The 17785-nt window shown below is 46.5% G+C and overlaps 1 protein-coding gene across 1 annotated transcript in view; it reads left to right on the top strand.

Annotated features, from left to right (window-relative positions):
* The window catches only part of LOC309856863 (anosmin-1-like), a 171623-nt gene that overhangs the window by 79896 nt on the left and 73942 nt on the right, over window positions 1-17785 (top strand). The window contains exon 3 of the mRNA XM_082718627.1: window positions 17076-17138. Coding sequence (XP_082574753.1) covers window positions 17076-17138 — 63 coding nt within the window. The remainder of the gene's footprint in view (window positions 1-17075; window positions 17139-17785) is intronic.

A 17785-nucleotide genomic window follows, 5' to 3' on the forward strand; every position in this document is an offset into this window, starting at 1 on the left:
CTCTGCCTGCTTGCAATCTCTGCCTGTCAAATAAATAAATAAAATCTTAAAAAAAAAAAAAAGGACACATGGGAAACCCATCTAATATAACGTTAAGACCAAAAGGTACTCTACATGGTCCTGTTCTGGTCCACCTAAGTGTTACGCAGAAGCCGAACAAAGTGACAACATGACTTGGAATAGAAGGGTGCTGTTCGTTTGTGCAACGTTGGATTTAAGCTTCCCATGGTGGTGGCCGGTATCTGGGGTGGAGCTATCATTTTCACACATTGGCTCATTAGCTAAAGGTCCATGGATGCAAGTTGTATAAAGACACCTTCCCCCGCCTCCCCAGCGTAAAGACGTTGTGTGGATCACAGAGCACGTTGGGAATCCATAAATGGAAGTATCAACCCTGCATACGCAGGTCTAGCATTTATTTTAAAAAGATGGTTGGAATTATTGCATCTGTCTGTGGAAAAGAAAACAACAGGATCACAAGAAACAAGTTTAAGGAAAAGATTAGGGTGAAGGTGGCTCTTTTATTTCATTGAACACTTTGCCGACAGCCTCTTTGTTCTTCATTCCCAACGTCTGATTATTCCCTCACTTACCAATGATGAACTGTTTAGTTGGCAGCATATTGCTTTTTTATTTGGGGGGTGTGTGTGTGTGTGTGCATATCTGCGTCTGCCTCTATCCGATGATGTTTGCACTGACTTCAGATCCATAAAATGTCTTACTTCTCCTGGCTTCGTCCCCTGAAAAATTCCTTCCTCCGTGGGCATCCCATCTGTGTGAGGATCCGACTTATTTTCATGGCATTAAAATGCTTCTTCTGCAAATGGGCTGAGCTTCTGAAGTAAATATCTCATCTGGGAACAGCATCCGAGAGGGAAATATAATCCTGCTGCAATGAGGAATGGCGTTGTTGTGTCAGTTACAATTACGTTAGAAGACCCTCTCTGTTTTCCAACTGCTGATGTGGGTCATACCCAATGACCTAAGATTTTTAGGGGCCGTGTCTGTCCGTCGGTTTCCTTCTAGAGCAGAAACCGTCACGGTCGCTTACAGAAATGATCGACCTTAATCACGTGCTGTAAAGCTTTTCCTCGTGGAGACCGGTCTTAGAATGAGCCCTTTATTAAGCTTGAATAGCCATGTCTGCTAAGGCTGTGACAGGTTTCCCGTATCGGGAGGCATTAATTCCAAAATTCTCTGGTTTTATTGCAAGTGGGGGAGGGGAAGATCCAAGAAACCTATCTTTTTAGTATTTCCAATACCATTTTATTTTTTTAGATTCTTTTGGACGAAAACATCTAAGCCAAAGGTTGTGCTTTTTTTTTTTTTTCTCCTCTTTGTAAAGCAACAAGTGAACTCAGCCTGCAAGAAAGAGAAAGCTCTGTCCCTGCGGCTTCATGAAATTGATTTGTCAGGGCTCCTGTGCGGTGGCCAGTGGACTCCCTTTGGCCTGATTTCTGTCAAGCGGCAGAGGGGGAACGTGCCTCGCTTCTCTTCCTCTCCCCCTCCCGTTAGAGGACCCACCGGCTGCCCAGATGCAGGACTTAACCTCACCCTCCCCCGTGCTCACAAAGGAGGGTTTTTAGGTCCCGAGGGAAACAGCCCCTGCGTTTTATTACGCCGTGAAATTCGGAATGAAAAGCCCCATATCTCTGGCTGCTTAGCCATGCACGGCGGTGGTGCTGGCGGGGCTGGGGGGGCCTGGGGAGCGAGCGAGGAAATAGTAACCCCGGCACAAAGGCAGCCTCTCCCCCCTTCTTTGACTGTTAGGTGGTCTGTAAGACCCCTGAGGAGTAGCCGACCCGGGGCACAAGAGCACTGTGTCGCCCCCAGTACCTGGTCTTCTGGGTGGGGACCGGCCGCAGAACGTGCCAGAGACGGAGCCCCCTGGGCGCTCCCACCGCTGCTCCTGCAGCAAACAGCAACGCACCTTCCCGGGCAGAATAAACACGTGGGAGAGAGAAGAGCTCTCCGCTTCGTAGCAAGGACTGACTGGCCTCGTTGGACAAGTCTTGGCTCTCTAAAGATGTTTCGTAGCGCTGTTTCCTACAGAGGAGGCCGCTCCCATGCTTTGTCCTTGTGATAGGGTCTTTGCACGAGTCCATCACATTTCCTGTTGAGAGTTAATACCCTGGTAGGAGTCCCGATGTTTGGAATCCGCACAGAGACTGGATAGTATGTTAAGACATAGAAGACATAGAGATAGAGGTAGATAGAAGACAGGGCTACAAGCAATAGAGGTAGAAGAGATAGAAGCCCAGCACTGGGCAGCACGTGACAGTGGCCTCAGCAACAAAGCATGGATGGTTGGCAGTCAGCGATGCAGCCCGGTCGTGACCAGGGAGCGGCGTCTTGGTTGAGTCTGGCTGCTGCGCGATTGTGCGGTTGCACCGTGTCTCAGGTCACTCTCGTGAACTGAAACGTGGGCTGAACAAACCCAACGGGGAAGCGAGCCATGAAACGTGTGACAGAAATACCGTGTACTGTCTGTTCCGCGCGCCACCAGCCAGTTAGACTGGTCAACGCGGCAGCCCCGAGTGACGTGAAGCTCCTGGTTCAGATTTAGGGGATTTGTAGGTGCCGCCTGGATTTCCTGAATCGTTTTACGTGTGAGTGAGACCGTGTTTCAGCTCCCGTCCCCCCACGTGGAAGCAGGCGGTCCAGAGCAGCGCGAGCCACACGTGACTGTTGCACGACAGCTACTCGTCATTTTCCAGGGCGAGGAGTCTTCCTCAGGGAACTTCAGCATTGCATCAAGCAGACCCCTCTGGGCTGTGTTTACGAGGTGATTAAAGGATGGCCTCTACAAAGGGTCCCGGGTGTTTGGGGAAACGGAAACTCGATCCCTTGTCTCTGATAAAGGGAACATACATTTCTTGAGAAACAGTGGTTTTCTTTCCTCCTTTCTGCATTTCGACATCAGGCCTGCTATGCTGCTAGAAGCACATCCAGCCATGTCCGTAAGGATCGCAAAGTTCTCAGCTTCCATTTGCTCACAAGCTGAAGTTTACTGCGAGTAGCCCGTGTGTCATAAATCACAGACATGTCTCATCTCAGCCCGGCAGACACCTGTCGGGCGGCTCTGTGTCCCTGAAGGTTACGGCTCTATTTCCGCACCTCCAAACACCAGACCTGACAGCAGCACGATCTTCTGTCCGCATTCTGCTGCTGCTCCTTCTTTTCTGGCATGGTTCTGTTTTCTGCCTAGCACGGGTGCCCCGGGGAGCTCTGCCCGGCTCCAGCGCTGTGTCTCTCTGCTCTTCTTCCGTGGCGCTGACCTGCTGCGGTGGACGCTGTCCTTAAGTCTGTCCCTCTGCTGGACTTCAGGTCGGAGCTGACCGACTTCGATGGGCACGCGTCTTCCCCGTGCCTCGCAGAGCGCCGGGCACATCCGTGTGTATGTGGGAGAGGGACGGACGGAAGGAGCATAGCAGGGGGAGGACATTACTTTCTTTTGTTTGCTCCAACGTGAGGGGGTCCTGGGCTTACGGACGAGCACTGCTGACCCAGCACACAGTCAGAGGAGCCGTATCCATGTTCTCTGCCTTTCTGAGGGCGTCCGTGGTAGACGTCAGCGCAGCGCTGGCTCTTCGTCGCTGGTATTGGGCGGCGACAGTGAAGAAGACCAACCGCGCTAGGTCTGTCCGCAGGAAGGAACTGTCACGGGCGATGAGGCGCTTCGTAGGTGATTGGAAGTGTGTAGGGAAGGACGGGCTATGTGCCCAGGGTCCAGAGAGCACGGGTCATGCTCGCACAGAGCGGACCGTGCTGCTTGCATGGAGGCTTCTGCAGAACATCGCCCTCCGAGTCAAGGGTCCTCCCCCCAGGAAGCCTCTCTAGACATGTGACAAGCTGAAGAAGAAAAGTGACGATGACCGTAGAAACCGTGCACAGAGCAGAGGCAAGAAAATACCTTCTGCTTCATTTCTGCCTCCTAGTGCTGCGTGAGTGCGCTAATTAGCACAGCCTCATGGATTCAGATTCTCAGTGGCAAGGTCATCTGGGAAATGCAGTTTTTAACTTCCTCTCCCCGTAGAAAAGAGTAGTGGATGCTGAATGCACACCTTTGTACTTTTCTAATGCTCACTTTGTCTTCCCCAATATGGTGGCTGCTAGCCACATGTGGCTGTCTACACTGATGTGAATTAAGATGACGTGTTTGGTTGCACTGGCCACATTTCAAGCACTTGGTAGCTTTATGTGGCCGATGGCTGCCTTTTTGGACTGTGTGCACACGGAGCATTTCCACCATTGCAGCATGTTGGATAGCCCATGATTCGAGCGGCCTTCTTTTCCTAGACCTTTTGGTTCAGCAAATGCACGAGTGGGTAAAGGAGTCAAGAGAGTATGCACAGAGTTAATTAAACTGTCAAATTTGCGAATTAAGCACAGAACAACAAAATTAGACCTCTGAGGTTGGATTCCCAACTCTGTGTTTCAGGCCAAGGGAGGTTTGCGGGAAAGTAGCATGAGAAACCTGTATGAGCATCGCAGACAGTGTAGAGAAGGCCATTCGAAACCCGGTGCAAAATTTCCTGGAAAGCTACGAAGCGTGAAACAGACGTCCGCTGTGACCCGTCCTTACCGAGTTTGCACTTGGTGCTAGTTTGGGTTCGCAAGTAGCTTTAATTGTCCTCTTACTCTAATGGCATCCCCTTAGACCCAGGAAACTCAGTATCAGCCTTTTGGGGGTGAGGGCAAAACCAAAGTAAAGATCCCGAAGAGACGGTGCGCGTTCTGAGTTTGGGTGAAAGGTCACATAGGTTCTGTATAAATAGGGCTTCCCACCCATAACTGATACAAATAAACCCTCAGTGACAGTGTTTTCTTTTCAGCTTCTGCAAAGTTATGAACATTGGGACTCACTCATTAATTTCGAGCAGACCTACCGCATAACGCCGAGTTGAATGGGTTTGCTCAGGGATACGCTAATGTCTTGGAGGCGCTTTCATGTTGACAAAGCTGGGGTGATTTGATCTGGCAAGAGAGACAGGAAGCATGAAAGTCCTTCTGAGTTTCGGTCCCCTGGTCCTTTCAAGAGCGCACCATGGCTTCCTTGAGCTTGACATGTCAGACAGCCAAACCACACAGATAAGATATTAAGCCGTCAATGTTATAGACCGTTTCTATCTCAAAAGGATTAGTGTTGACACTCGTGCTAATCCACCCAGCAGAGAAGGACTTGCCTCGTTTTTAGGTTGTCTCTTAGAACCTACGACAGTCACTCACCTCTCCGACAAACAGATTCAATTTCTCGGAAATCATACGCTGACAAGCGTGTATCTACCTAAGCCATTCTTACATACTGCTGGTAGAAACCATCTAATTAACCCGCAGCCCATGGAAGCTATTGAAAAGTAGCTCTCGGAGATTTAACAAAGGAGCAAATAGAAAAATCCAATTCCTCCCGTGACATGCGCAACATTTCATGAGGCCAGTGGCCCAGGGAAGAAGGACACCAGGCCACCCAGCTTGGGAATACGATTGACATGGTTCTTCAGCACTACTAATTATAGGATTTCTTAGGAATTGAGTGTTGCTAGGAAAACGTGTAGAAAACATACATACGAAGATAAGCATCAATGCCAGACTTGCATAAGCTTTTAAACGTAGCATGAAGTGATGGAAATCCTAATCTCCATTCAACTCGAAGCATGTCACGGAGGAGTTCTTTAACCTGGGGGCTCCGTGGTGTCAAAAGCATGCTGTGCAGACTCCATTCTGGCTTTCACTCAGGAGATGGGGTCTGGCTGTTTAAGCCTGCGGGATGCCGTGACTGGTGATGCCAGGCCATGCAGAATCCGATCTAGCGAAAGCTTGAGATTCTGGGTACCCAAGAGGGTTCTCCGTAATTCAGCCTCCAAGATCCGACTCACAGCGGGGATCAGTTTCTTGAGTCACTGATTCCTGGGGGTCAGTATTGGAGAAAGGTGAGCGGTTGAGTGGATGGTCTGCCAAAGGACACAGATGCCGATGATGAAGGTATAATTTAAAAAATGTGGCCTGTGTGTGTGTTTATCCTTTCTGGGTTTGGAACGACACACAGAGATAATATTTTCTAGCTGTTGTTGAATTTTCGAGCACTCTGATTACATACAAATGCTTTACTTTTCCCAGCGGAGAGGCTGACTTGGCAGGTACATCTGCTTCTTCGATGAATACGTTTCCTACCGAGGGTCGGTCCTTACGTGTCTCCAGGAAACTGTTCGCGTTTGGGCGTCAGGTTCTTCGCTTGAGGAAAGGGCACCCACCTCTCCTTACTTCCCTGCCTTGGCCAAGCACCAGCATCCGTTTTTCCCTCGTTGGACTTGTAATAAACATGACATCTACTGATTCTGGAATTTATGTGTGAATCTCGGCAGGAAGTGCAAATACTGGTGAAAGCTAATAATTATTCAGGACGTGTCACGGAGTGGCCCACAACTGCGAAAGGAGTAGGTTTGACTCATTTCCTCTTTTCATCGTGAGGAATCTTTTGCTTTGATGTTGTAAGAAGGGTTTATTTAGGACAGAGGCGGGAGGGCCGCTTTCGAAGCGTGAACTTGCTTCCTGTGTTTTGGCGTTAGAAACCAAGACAAAGTGAGGACGACAGGGTTCATCGCACAGCCACCTGAGTGAATTCTCCAGGGTGAGTCTGCCACCCCTGTACCCCCTTACTGCAGGGTTCCCGAGGCTGTGGTGAAACCATCCTGTTGATGGTCCCTATTGGGTCTAACTTTACGGAGCCCGGAGGCTGTCTCACAGTTCTGTGAGAGGATGTACCATCCAGTCTCCACAGGTCTCAGACCTGAAGCATTTGTCTGTGAATCTGCGCCCTTATCTCGAAAAGCTCGCTGAGAGCTGCTGTAGGATTTCCCATCCTCTTTTGCTCATAGATCTATGTCCCTTGTAGCTTTTTAATGATGCCAGATGAAGAAAATTTGTGATTTTGAGATTTGGGGTAATTTTAAATGGACTTTACATATTTTTTAAATTTTTTTTCATTTCTTTTTTTAAAGATTTATTTATTGTAGCGAGAGAGGGGGTGAGCTCACGGGGAGGGGCAGAGGGAGAGAATCTTAAAGCAGACTCCCTACTGCTGGGCTTGATTTTGTGATTCATGAGATCGTGACCTGAGCCAAAACCAAGAGTCAGACACTCAACAAGCTGAGCCACTCAGGTGCCCCTACTTTATATAGTTTAAATGTTTAAGTTGATCATTAAAAATTCAGAGAAATTATGAGAAGAGTACAAAGGACTTCCATATACCATACATCTAAATCCGGGTACGGCAAACTTCCTACGAAAGACCATACATCTAAATCCGGGTACGGCAAACTTCCTACGAAAGACGAGTAAATATTTTTTGGTTTCTTGGACATAAGGTGTGTCACACCTAGTGGGACAGAAACGGGTGTGGCTGTGTTGCGATAACTTTTCTTTACCAAAACGGCGGTGTGGGCCCAGTTCGGTCCCTGGCTTCCCGTCGCTGACCCCAATCTAGATTTACCGATTGTTAACCTTTGTGCGCATGCCTTATCTGCTTTATCACATTCTCTTTGTGTCTGCGTAGCAAAAAATCGGGCATACGCTTGTCCTTAGAGGTGTTATTTTGTTTCCAGCCATTGGAGAATGAGTTGCAGGCTTCGCGTCTGTTTTATCCCTAAATGCTGTAGCATGCATCTCCTAAGTGACCACTGTGCAATTACCAAATTCAGGGAAATGAACACTGACGTAACACCTTTACCCCAGGTAGAGTCTGCATTTAAAGGCTCGCCCTTGTGCCAGTCATGCCCTTTGTAACCTTGTTTAGTCTGAGTTGCTGCGGATCTCTAGTCCCCCTTGAGTTTGGAAGCATTCCTCATTCTTTCTTGGTCTTCCACAACATTGGTATTTTTTAAGACTAGAGGCTTGTGGCTCCGGGGAAGGCTTTGTCTGCTCTTTTCTTGTGGTTCAGGGCGAGTTCTGCCTTTTGGGCGGGGATCGTGCCTTGGGGATGTTGTTGCTTCTCCCCGTCCTGGAAGATGGGATTTGGTCACGTAGTTCAAGTACTCTTTGTCTGGTTTCTCCACCGTGAAGTTGTGACTTTCCCTTTGTAATTAATAGCTTTTTTAATCTGAGAACTAACCGTGAGAATATTATTTGGAACTGCCACAGTATGCTAAAATTCCACGGCAGAAGATCAGGCGGAAAATCTGGATGTGAAGAAACGTGTGTGGTCTTCAGTGAAACAGAATTCCCGACTTCATGCTACGCGCAAGGACATGGTTTAGGTGAGGAAGAACGACCTCGAGAGAGTGGTTTTCTGGTAGCAACTATCTTGATGAATCTTGTTTTTCCACTTGACTTGTTTTCTCTTTATTTCTAAACACCTTCACTGACATTAAAAGAGCTCCTAAAGTCAGAGTTCCCTGGATTGTGAGAAACAGTTGTGATAAAAGGGGGCCCGGATTTGTAGATAAACATCATGGTGGGAAAGGAATTACCCTTTGATCAGTTCAGAGAAAGTTGACTTGTGATATGAAGTGTCTAAGGCGTAATGTTGTTGTGCGGAGTTGGCACGCCAACCCTCTGCGGTTTCGGGTCTGATGATTGTTCAACTGTACTTCCACAGGACGGCTGCCAAAAGATTTCATTATTTTGGCAAGAGACAGTGCACTTTTCGACACACAGGATTGTAACAATTTCTATACCAATTTAGAGCTGGAGAGAGTCCATGAATACTTCTAAAGGCAGTAGGGCGCACAATATATTTAGGAAATATTTTGAAAAAAATTCCACTTTCATCTAAAAACCAGATCTATGGTTTCCCAGAGAAATTGCTGCCATTAATTTAGAAAACAGAAATGGTCTTTGGAAACTTCTGTTGATGGCATTAATATTACCTGTATGAAATGTGAAGTTGGATTTTTTTTTTTTTTTTTTTTTTTTGGTGAGACCCAAAGCTTTTTCTTCATATCCAGCCAACCATAAAGACAAAAATTAAATATAAATCATTATTTGCTTTCTTATTATTCAACAGAAAATTTTTTTTGTGAAAGCCTACCTTGTGTTCTATGAAATGTGCAGTGCCCTGGTCTCTGATTTTTTTCCTTCTGATTCCATCTTCTGGACACACACAAGAATAAAGCCACCCCAACCAAACACAGCTGTTGGGCAAAAAAAAAAAAAAAAAAAGGCAGTTTTAAAACAATTATTGCAACATGCTTGAGAGACGGGAATGATAAGAAATTCTATTGTCTTCTTTGGTTCAAAGAAAAAAAGTAGTTATCAGGGAAATAGGAAAGAATGAAAGCGAATTCTTTCTCTTGGTCCTTTAGAAAGGGCAGGGCACCACACTCACCACATTCACGGAGCACCTCCTTTTGTGTAGGTACTTTAAAAGGTTGTCTTTATAAAATTTATTTCAAAACGATCCTCTGGCAAATATTATTCTTTTCTTTTATGTGGTAGAAACCTAGGGTTCGGAGAGGTTGAGATACAGCTAGAGTAGGGAAAAACCAGTCAGCAGGTGGTGGATAAGGAATGGTCGGTCCTTCAGGCTGATCCACCTCCAAGGATCTGCGGTCGGTCTCTTGTCCTGAGGGAGTCCAGGAATCACCCCCTTCTGTGTGCCCTCATCTGTCTTACCCATCGACTCAACACCTCTCACGCTCAGCCACCAGAACTCCACCCAGAAGGGCACACGCGTCTGATCGTCTTCTCACTGTATGGGGAGACTCTCGCTGGAACAGTGGTGCTTCTCCTGACCATTGTTTTATATCTCCACATCCAAATTCTTACCTCCTCTAAGTTGAACCATGAAGTTCTATGGCCTGTGCCCAATCATAGATGGAGCCATGGGTGGAAGTCCTGCTAACCAGCCGTTGCCTCTATGAAAATGTTTTAGTTCCTGAGCCTAGAGGGTGTCGGGTTGGGCTAGACGGCATCACAGATTCCTTGCCTCTCTAAAATTCTGTGTTTCCGTGCTGTAGCCTGTGCAACATTCTCTGGGACCTCGATCTGTTGATTATTTCCTGTTTCTCCTCCATCTGCAGTCAGACCCCCTCCCCCCAACCCTTCCTTCTCTTCACCAGCATGGTCCAGCATTGGTGTCTCCCCGAGTTCCAGCATCCTGTGCACAAACACAAAAAGGAGGACCAAAACCGTTTTTGCCGAGCAAAGAGATCTCCTCACTGTTGCCATTCTAGCTCTTGAACATCCCAACTCTCCAAATCCTTCTATTTTCTGTCCTTTCTCACGTGTAGCCTGGACTTTTGCTTATCAACAAACACGGCTTATTTTTTTTTAAACCTTTCTAGATGGTATAGAACTTGGAGGCATTCTTTTTGTGTAGTTCAAGGATTTAGCAGACCTGTCACCTAGCATGATGCTGTGGTAATGGAATTCTGCAAATATATATAAAAGGAACGAATGAATGAATGAATGATGTGGAGAGGAAGAGCAGAGGTTATAAAGGCTCCTCGTTTCTGCAACTTTCTCCAGAACTCCGTGTCCGCCTTACCAGTAGCTTGTCGGGCCTGCCTTCACGTACGACCACCGGAAGCTTCAAACTCGTCACGTTAGAGTCTCCGTTGCACAGCCTGCCCGACGTTAGTTTCTCCCCAACCCTCCGTCTTAGGGACCCCATGGGTTCCTGTCAGATCGAGGTTGGAGATTTCGGTGTGCTTTCTTTTTCTCATTTCCCCCTCCTTCCCGTCCTTGATAGGAGCTGTGTCCGGCATCGGATCCCGCAGGACCTGTAAGACTGTCCCCTGGACCCCGACTTCATGGGCCAGTGTCACATACAGACCAGACTGGAAGTCCCCATGACTCCCTCCTAAGATTCGATTAACTTTCTAGAGCAGCTCGCAGAACCCAGGGAAACACTCAGCATTAACTGGTGTATTAAAAGATACGGCACAGAACACAAATCAACAGGCAGGTGAAGAGATACCGAAGGCAGGATCCCCAACAAAGGAGCTTCTGTCCTCTTGGAGCTTGGGGCCCAGCTCTGTGGCACATGGAAGTGTTCTGGTTGCCCAAGCGTGAAAAATGTCTGGAAGGGATCAGAAGACCAGTCCCCTTGTGGGTTTTGCTTTCCAGGATACTTTCATATATGTATAAAGCCATCTGTGTTAAGTTATATACTTCACATATGTATAGTGTATATAACAACGTAGATTGCTTCATTAATATACCAGAACACTATATATACACTATGTATATAATGTATATAAAGTATGCATATAAAGTACTGTGTGTATACATAGTGTACTTATATATTACAACATAATTTGGACAAGTGTGTGTGTATAGTACACATATAGTAATGTACATATATTAATAAATTCATCTCTACACCCCACATGGGGCTTGAACTCAAAGATCCCAAGATCGGGAATTGGGGGTACTTCCAACTGAGCCAGCCCGGTGCTCTGGTTTTGGTGCATTTTTATGAAAACTGTACGACCTCGCGAGGATTGACTATTAGCTGATTCAGTCTCCAGCCCGTCTCCCCTCCCCACAAGTCAGGGGGTGGGGTTGCGAGTTCACATCATTAGTCCTCCCGTCAACCAGCCCGTGCCCTTTGGTGAGGGTAGGGGCGAGCCCTAAAGTCACGTTTCTTGGTAGCAAGACACCCCATGTCACCTTCACAGCTCTGAAACATTTTCAGGAGCAGTGGATGTGAAGATTACTAAATGTGTTTGAGAAATACATTTTGGTTATTTAAATGACCAAATATATGTAGTTTTTACAAATCATTCTATTGCAGCAACACTCAGGCTGTTCTAGGACCGTCAGTGGCTCGTCCCTGAATCCCGAGGGCCGTGTTTCTAGCCTCGGCCCCCTGCGTCTGCTCTCAGCTGTCCTGTACCATATCAGCCCGCATACCTCATCCAGGCCCCAGATCGGCTAAAGCTGGTCCAGTCCCCCTTCTCCTAAGTTAACTCACGAGTTCTCAGTTCTGTGCAGGCTTTTCCTGTTGTCCTGTATGGAAACGTGCATCACTACCGCAGGCTCTTGTGACATCTTCTTCTCTCGGTTGTCTGACGCCTCACCACCTTGCACTTATGCCCGTGCTTTCTCCCGTGCACATTATAGATTGCTTTAAGGCAGAATGACTGCCCGTTCCCGCCACCTTGGAGACTCGATAAATACATCGCACGTAAGAACTACTCATCTTTATTTGTTGATTTATCAGCTGTTAATTGGAACAAGTTGGAATGTGCAGAATGTTGGGTGCTTTGCTTTAATGGCTTCTATTTATTTAATGTAATGTAATTATGGGTTCTGTTTCCCAATTATTGGATGTGTGTGAAAATTTGAATTTTTAAGGAAACTCTTATGCTTCAGAATTTATGGTAATTGGTGTTTAGGTAATAGAATTTCCTTTGCTGGTAATGCGATATAAGGCAGTATACTTTCCTTTTATGGAAGTGTGTGGTTCAGTGTAAGATATGGACGCTTGTGCTCATTGTCCAGACGGTGGTTCACCAAAGCGATATCTACAGTTTCACTCTTTGTCAGTAGTTCGGCTCTGAACGGTTGCATCCCTTTGTCTGTGAGATGAAATAGTCAGTCCTGTTGGTTATGATTTCATAAGTACCTTGGAATCTGGAACACCTACCTAGGGCATTTTGGAGCTGAATCCTTTCCGAGATCATAGCGATTCAGGAATCTCAGAGATTAGCAAAGTACTTTTCAGTTTCCAAATGCCTTTCACGTGTATCACCGCATTAAGGCTTTGCAGCACGTGGCAGAAACAGAGCAACGTTCTGTATTGGGAAGAACATTCTTTTGTGTGTGCCAGAGCATGGGTCCAACTTCCAGTTCCTGAAGTCTCGACCATAGTCCCTTGCTTTGTTCAGTCAACCTCTGTACTCTGACATTTCCTCCCTCTTAAAGGTGAGAATGATGGTAGCCAACTTTACAGACCTCTGTCGATCTGGTTTTATGGGGCTCCACTGAGTAAATAATTTTCAGAGTGCTCTATTAAGCCATACAAGTTCTGGTACGGTTTGAAAAATTCAACTTTTCACGAGTTAATATGAACGACTGTTTTCTCGTATTTGAGTTAGCAAATGGAGGCTGAGTAATTATGTGATTTTCTCACAGTCGTGGGTTAGATGCATTGCAGAGATGGGGTTCACACCCAGGCGGGCTGTGTCTCCATTCTGCACCGGCTGCGTGGCCACAGCCCATGGGATGGTCCCGAGAATCTGGCCTGTCGTTGGCCTGCTTAGCATGCCTCCTGCTAAAATAGTAAAGTCAGTTACTTTTTTTGGTGGGTTTCTCTCTCTCTGTCTCTCTCTCTCTTTTTTGTTTTTCTTTTTTGTAATTTGATCAGAGCACTTACAGTTGTGATATGTAGTACATTCCAAAACAGTTGTCTCCATGTAGTATTTTTCTTACGGAAATGAGATTTGCGTCTGCCCTCTTTGGACAAAATCCTTCCCCCTTTTTTTAATCTGGAAAAACAAGATGCTCTTTCATTTTGCTTGAAGGATGAGAGACATGGTTGGGCTTTTTTACCTGCCCGGCTTTTACTGCAATCATTTTACCTGGCTATGGATCCTGCAAAGATTTACTCGTATTTCCATATCCAGGCGTTTCCTGTCAGATAGTTTTCACAGAGGGAATATTAAAAGAAAATATTGGCTGTCATTCGTAACGTTTTGTGATGTATCTTCAGACACGGATGATGACTGGTTATTGGAAAGGCGGCAGGCGTGCCAGTGAAGTAGAACTTGAAGTAGACGGCATCTCGTGACACTGGCCTTGGCGGAGAGCGGTGCTAGATTAACAAGAAGACAAGTGTGTCGTGCCTTGCTTCCGTTAGCGTCTCACAAGTGTGTCTCTTTTTGTAAGTGGTGTTTGTTTTATATAAAGTATTTGATCCCCAGCCTGGCAGGAGTAGGCTCACAAAGAATTGTGGAGCTCTCCCAGGACCGACGCTCTTTAATGCCCCGATGTCTTGGGTTGTGACAAGGCCGCTGAGCACGTGTGCAATTGGCCTGTGTCACAACCTACATTCTCAGCGACGATCCAAAGCAATGTGAACTTTGCTTAGACACCGTCAGCCACATCGCACTGAGCGGTTTCATATGGAAGGAATGTTTGTTGGATGATTCCTGAGCAAAATGATAAGGACTTCAGGCGTCAGTAGCTGAGCTTGTGTCCATGAAAAATCCCCCAGTGTTATGGAGGGGGTCCTCCCTCATTGTAGGACGTGTCTCCAAAGGAACAAAATCTCCAAGTATTCTGAGGAGTGCCAGTAATTCACTTTAAATGGTCTCGAGAAGGAATGTGGTCTAGATAGACTTATTAAGTGACCATTAGACTTTTTTGGCTCAGAGCCAAAGTCTTAAAACAAACACAGAGAAGTCTGAGGATAAGGAATCAGACATACCTTTCGACCTTTAGGAAACAAAACTAACTCTTGAAGGAATTCATAAAATATGTGAGGGAGAATGTTTGGGTTTTTTTTTTTTTTTAAGATTTTATTTATTTGAGATACAGAGCACTCACACACGCGTGCCTGTGTGCATACAGGAACAGGTGGGGGGGGCGTAGGGAGAGGGAGAAGCAGTCTCCCCGCTGAGCAGGGAGCGCCTGCAGAACTCCATCCCAGGACCCCGAAACCATGACCTGAGCCGAAGGCAGATGCTTAACTGACAGCCACTCAGGGACACCGAGAGACAAGTTTTCAAAGTGACTTCATTGCTCTTAAAAAGATGGTGTTCTTTTACAATTGTTATATTGCAAAAAACTGTGCATTTGTTTTAACATGCTTGGGAGAGGTGCACACCGGCAAGTTTGGGAGAAGCTTGTGTAGCTCTTGGAAAAGTATCATGGAAAAGCTCAACTTTTTAAAAATTAAAATAACTAAAAAATGAGTTGTTCATATGCAACATTAAAGCATATAAAATGTAAAATATTCTTACAAGAAATAGATCAGGTCTTACGTAGTGAGAAATAAAATAAAGGAACAATATTGACTCTCTTTGTTTGATTTGGAGAGGGAGAGAGAGGGTCTTAAGCAGGCTCCGTATTCAGTGTGGAGCCTGAGTTGACCTCACAACCTGGGACCATGATCTGACCTGAAATCGACAGTCACTCAAGGAGCTGAGCCACCCAGGTGGCCCTATGGACTCCCCCTCCCCCCATCAAATCTTGTAGCACTTCTTCCTGCTCCCCTAGCTTTACTGAGATATAATTCGCAACCTTGTTTCACTTAAGTTGTACCTTGATACAAGTATATATTGGGAAATGTTTACTGCAATCAGGAGGTTCTTTTCAAAGTTTAGCAAGCGTCAGAGTTTCTTGGAGAACTTGCTAACAGAGACTCCTGGGTCCCAATCCCAGAGATTCTGACTCTAGGGCTGGGGGCAGGCCATGAGCTTGCATTTCTGATCACCTGCTGGGAAAGATTCATACTGTTTGTCATCGACCGCACCGTGAGCAGCGCTGCTGTGACAGGCAGCTGACGCGTGGACAGCAGAGCGCCTTAGACCTTAAACTCTATTTTAAAACACAGGGGGAGTTGGCTACCAAGTGGAGTAAAAAAATAATGGGAAAAAAAAAAAACTTATTTATAGATCCCGAATTCTAGGGTATACTTATCTGGAATTTAACTGAGAACGTTGATCCTAATTGGAAAATTTATCAAGAATGAAATAAAAATCATATAGATCAAATAATAATGGCCTGATCGGAGCCAGCAGTAAGCCAGTGTTTAGAGAACTGACATTTAACTGTATGGGAATATTCATTTTTACTCATTAAAATATAAAATTGAGAATCAAATCTCTATTCATATTAATGTAACATTTTAATTTCAACCATGAGGACTGGCTGTGATCTCTTATTTATTACTACATGTTGTTTATAGTATATATGGTACTATATATTACATAAGCTTACTGTATTTTATGTAGTATATATAGTATATGCAGAATATGTAATGCTGTGGTGTACATATATATGTGTATATACAGAGTTCCATGGTGTATATGTAACATATACAGTATGTATATAGTATAGATATGATATGTAATCATTATATTTTATACATTATACAAGTACTATATAGAGTAATAAATTATATAAACAGCTACACATACTAGTACTATAGATCCTACTATATATAGCTGAAAAGTATATATACGTGTATATATACTTTTTTCAACAATACTCTTTGTTATTACATATATAATGCATATACATTTAATTAGATAACATACTATTATGTATACTATACATTATTATTAACTATCATTATGATTGTTAATGAATAATGGAGCCTAGTTATTGACTTTGATTTGTTACTGTATGGGATAATAACATTTTAAACACATATTCAGACTTTACTCTCTGTTCTGAAACTCATGTCAGAGAGTTTATTCTGTATATTTCAGTAGATTTAATATATTCTATATTTATTTGGTACATTTTACATTATGATGCATTTAATGTATTCTAATAGAGTAATTAAACTGGGTGTGTATTAATGCTGTGAGACCCACTGAGCTAAAGATTAGTTAACAGTGATGATGGATATGGATATTTAATACGAATTAACTTCACCCAATTCCCTGCAGACTTTATAGAGAACACTCCTACGTTGAAATTGTAAAGCACGTCCATGTTAAAGTTTCTGAAAAAACAAAATTCGTCTGTGACAACCACCTTTAGAAAACATTTTTTTTAAAGATTTTATTTTGAAGTCCTCTCTGTTCGAGTCGGGCTCGAACTCTCGGTCCCGAGATGGAGAGCTGTGCCCCACTCACCCAGCAGCCGGGCGCCCCTAGGAAACATTTCTTACCGAATGCAGAGACTCTCATTCACGTGGTTCTGCCTGGTGGTGTGTCCGAGGGTGAACGCCGTGTCCCGCGTCCCCTGCAGGCTCTTGCGGTCGCGTGGACACAGACGTGTGTTGTGTTGTGTCGTGAGGCTCTCACTCAGGTGCTCATCCCGCCCCACGCCGGGGATGCCCCGAGCAGCGGCCCTGCCCAAAGCCGCAGCAGAAGCAGGCAGGGCAGGGGCAGGGGGGCAGGTGCTTCTCCCTGGGCTGTGTCTCACCCGTGCTTTCTGTCCTTTTGCTTTTCCCCCAGTGCCTGGAGCCGTGCAGGGAGTCGTGGGACCCGCGGAAGCAGCAGTGCCAGAGCTTCTGTGAGGTAAGGGGACCCCCCGCGTGGCCCGAGGTCCCCCGGCCACCCGACAGCGCGCCACCCGGGCCAGTGGCACCGAGGGCCGCCGCCTTCTGCCGCGGGCCGGACCTCCGTGGACTGCAGGGGGGTGGCCGTGCGGGTCTTGAGACGCCACTCATGGGAAGAGGAGGAACGTCGTTGCTGCCTTAAAGCCGAGCCCCCCAGCGCTTCTGTCACTGGAAGCAACTTTAGGACATAAACACAGAGACGGGGACCGTCTTCGAGGTAGAAACTGCGCCTGTCCCCCTTCTCCCCGTCCTGGCTGTCGTCCGAGTCCCTGTCAGCGTGGTGTTGACGCTCTCGTGCTGTCTGCGAGGAGCGGGTTCTCAGCCTTGTCGGCTCACCGTCCCCCCCCGCGGGCCCATGTGCTGGGTGGGGGGCTCTACGCGGGGGCGTTTGCAGGCCCAGAATAGAGGGGGTGACTGTCCTGCACACCGGCCGCCTGGACCCCCGTGCTGCCGCGGAGGGCGGAAGCCGCTGTGGGACCCGTTTCCTCCAGGGCAAGTCTGGGGTCCGCCGGGATGCAGTCAGGAGGACATGGGCTGGCCCGTCGCCGCCCGCCGGCCACGCAGAGGAGGGAGAGCAGGACTGTCCCCTCCGGACCTGTGGAGAGC

This window comes from Mustela nivalis, assembly GCF_964662115.1.
Source record: "Mustela nivalis genome assembly, chromosome: Y".
In the NCBI taxonomy this organism is placed as follows: Eukaryota; Metazoa; Chordata; class Mammalia; order Carnivora; family Mustelidae; genus Mustela; species Mustela nivalis.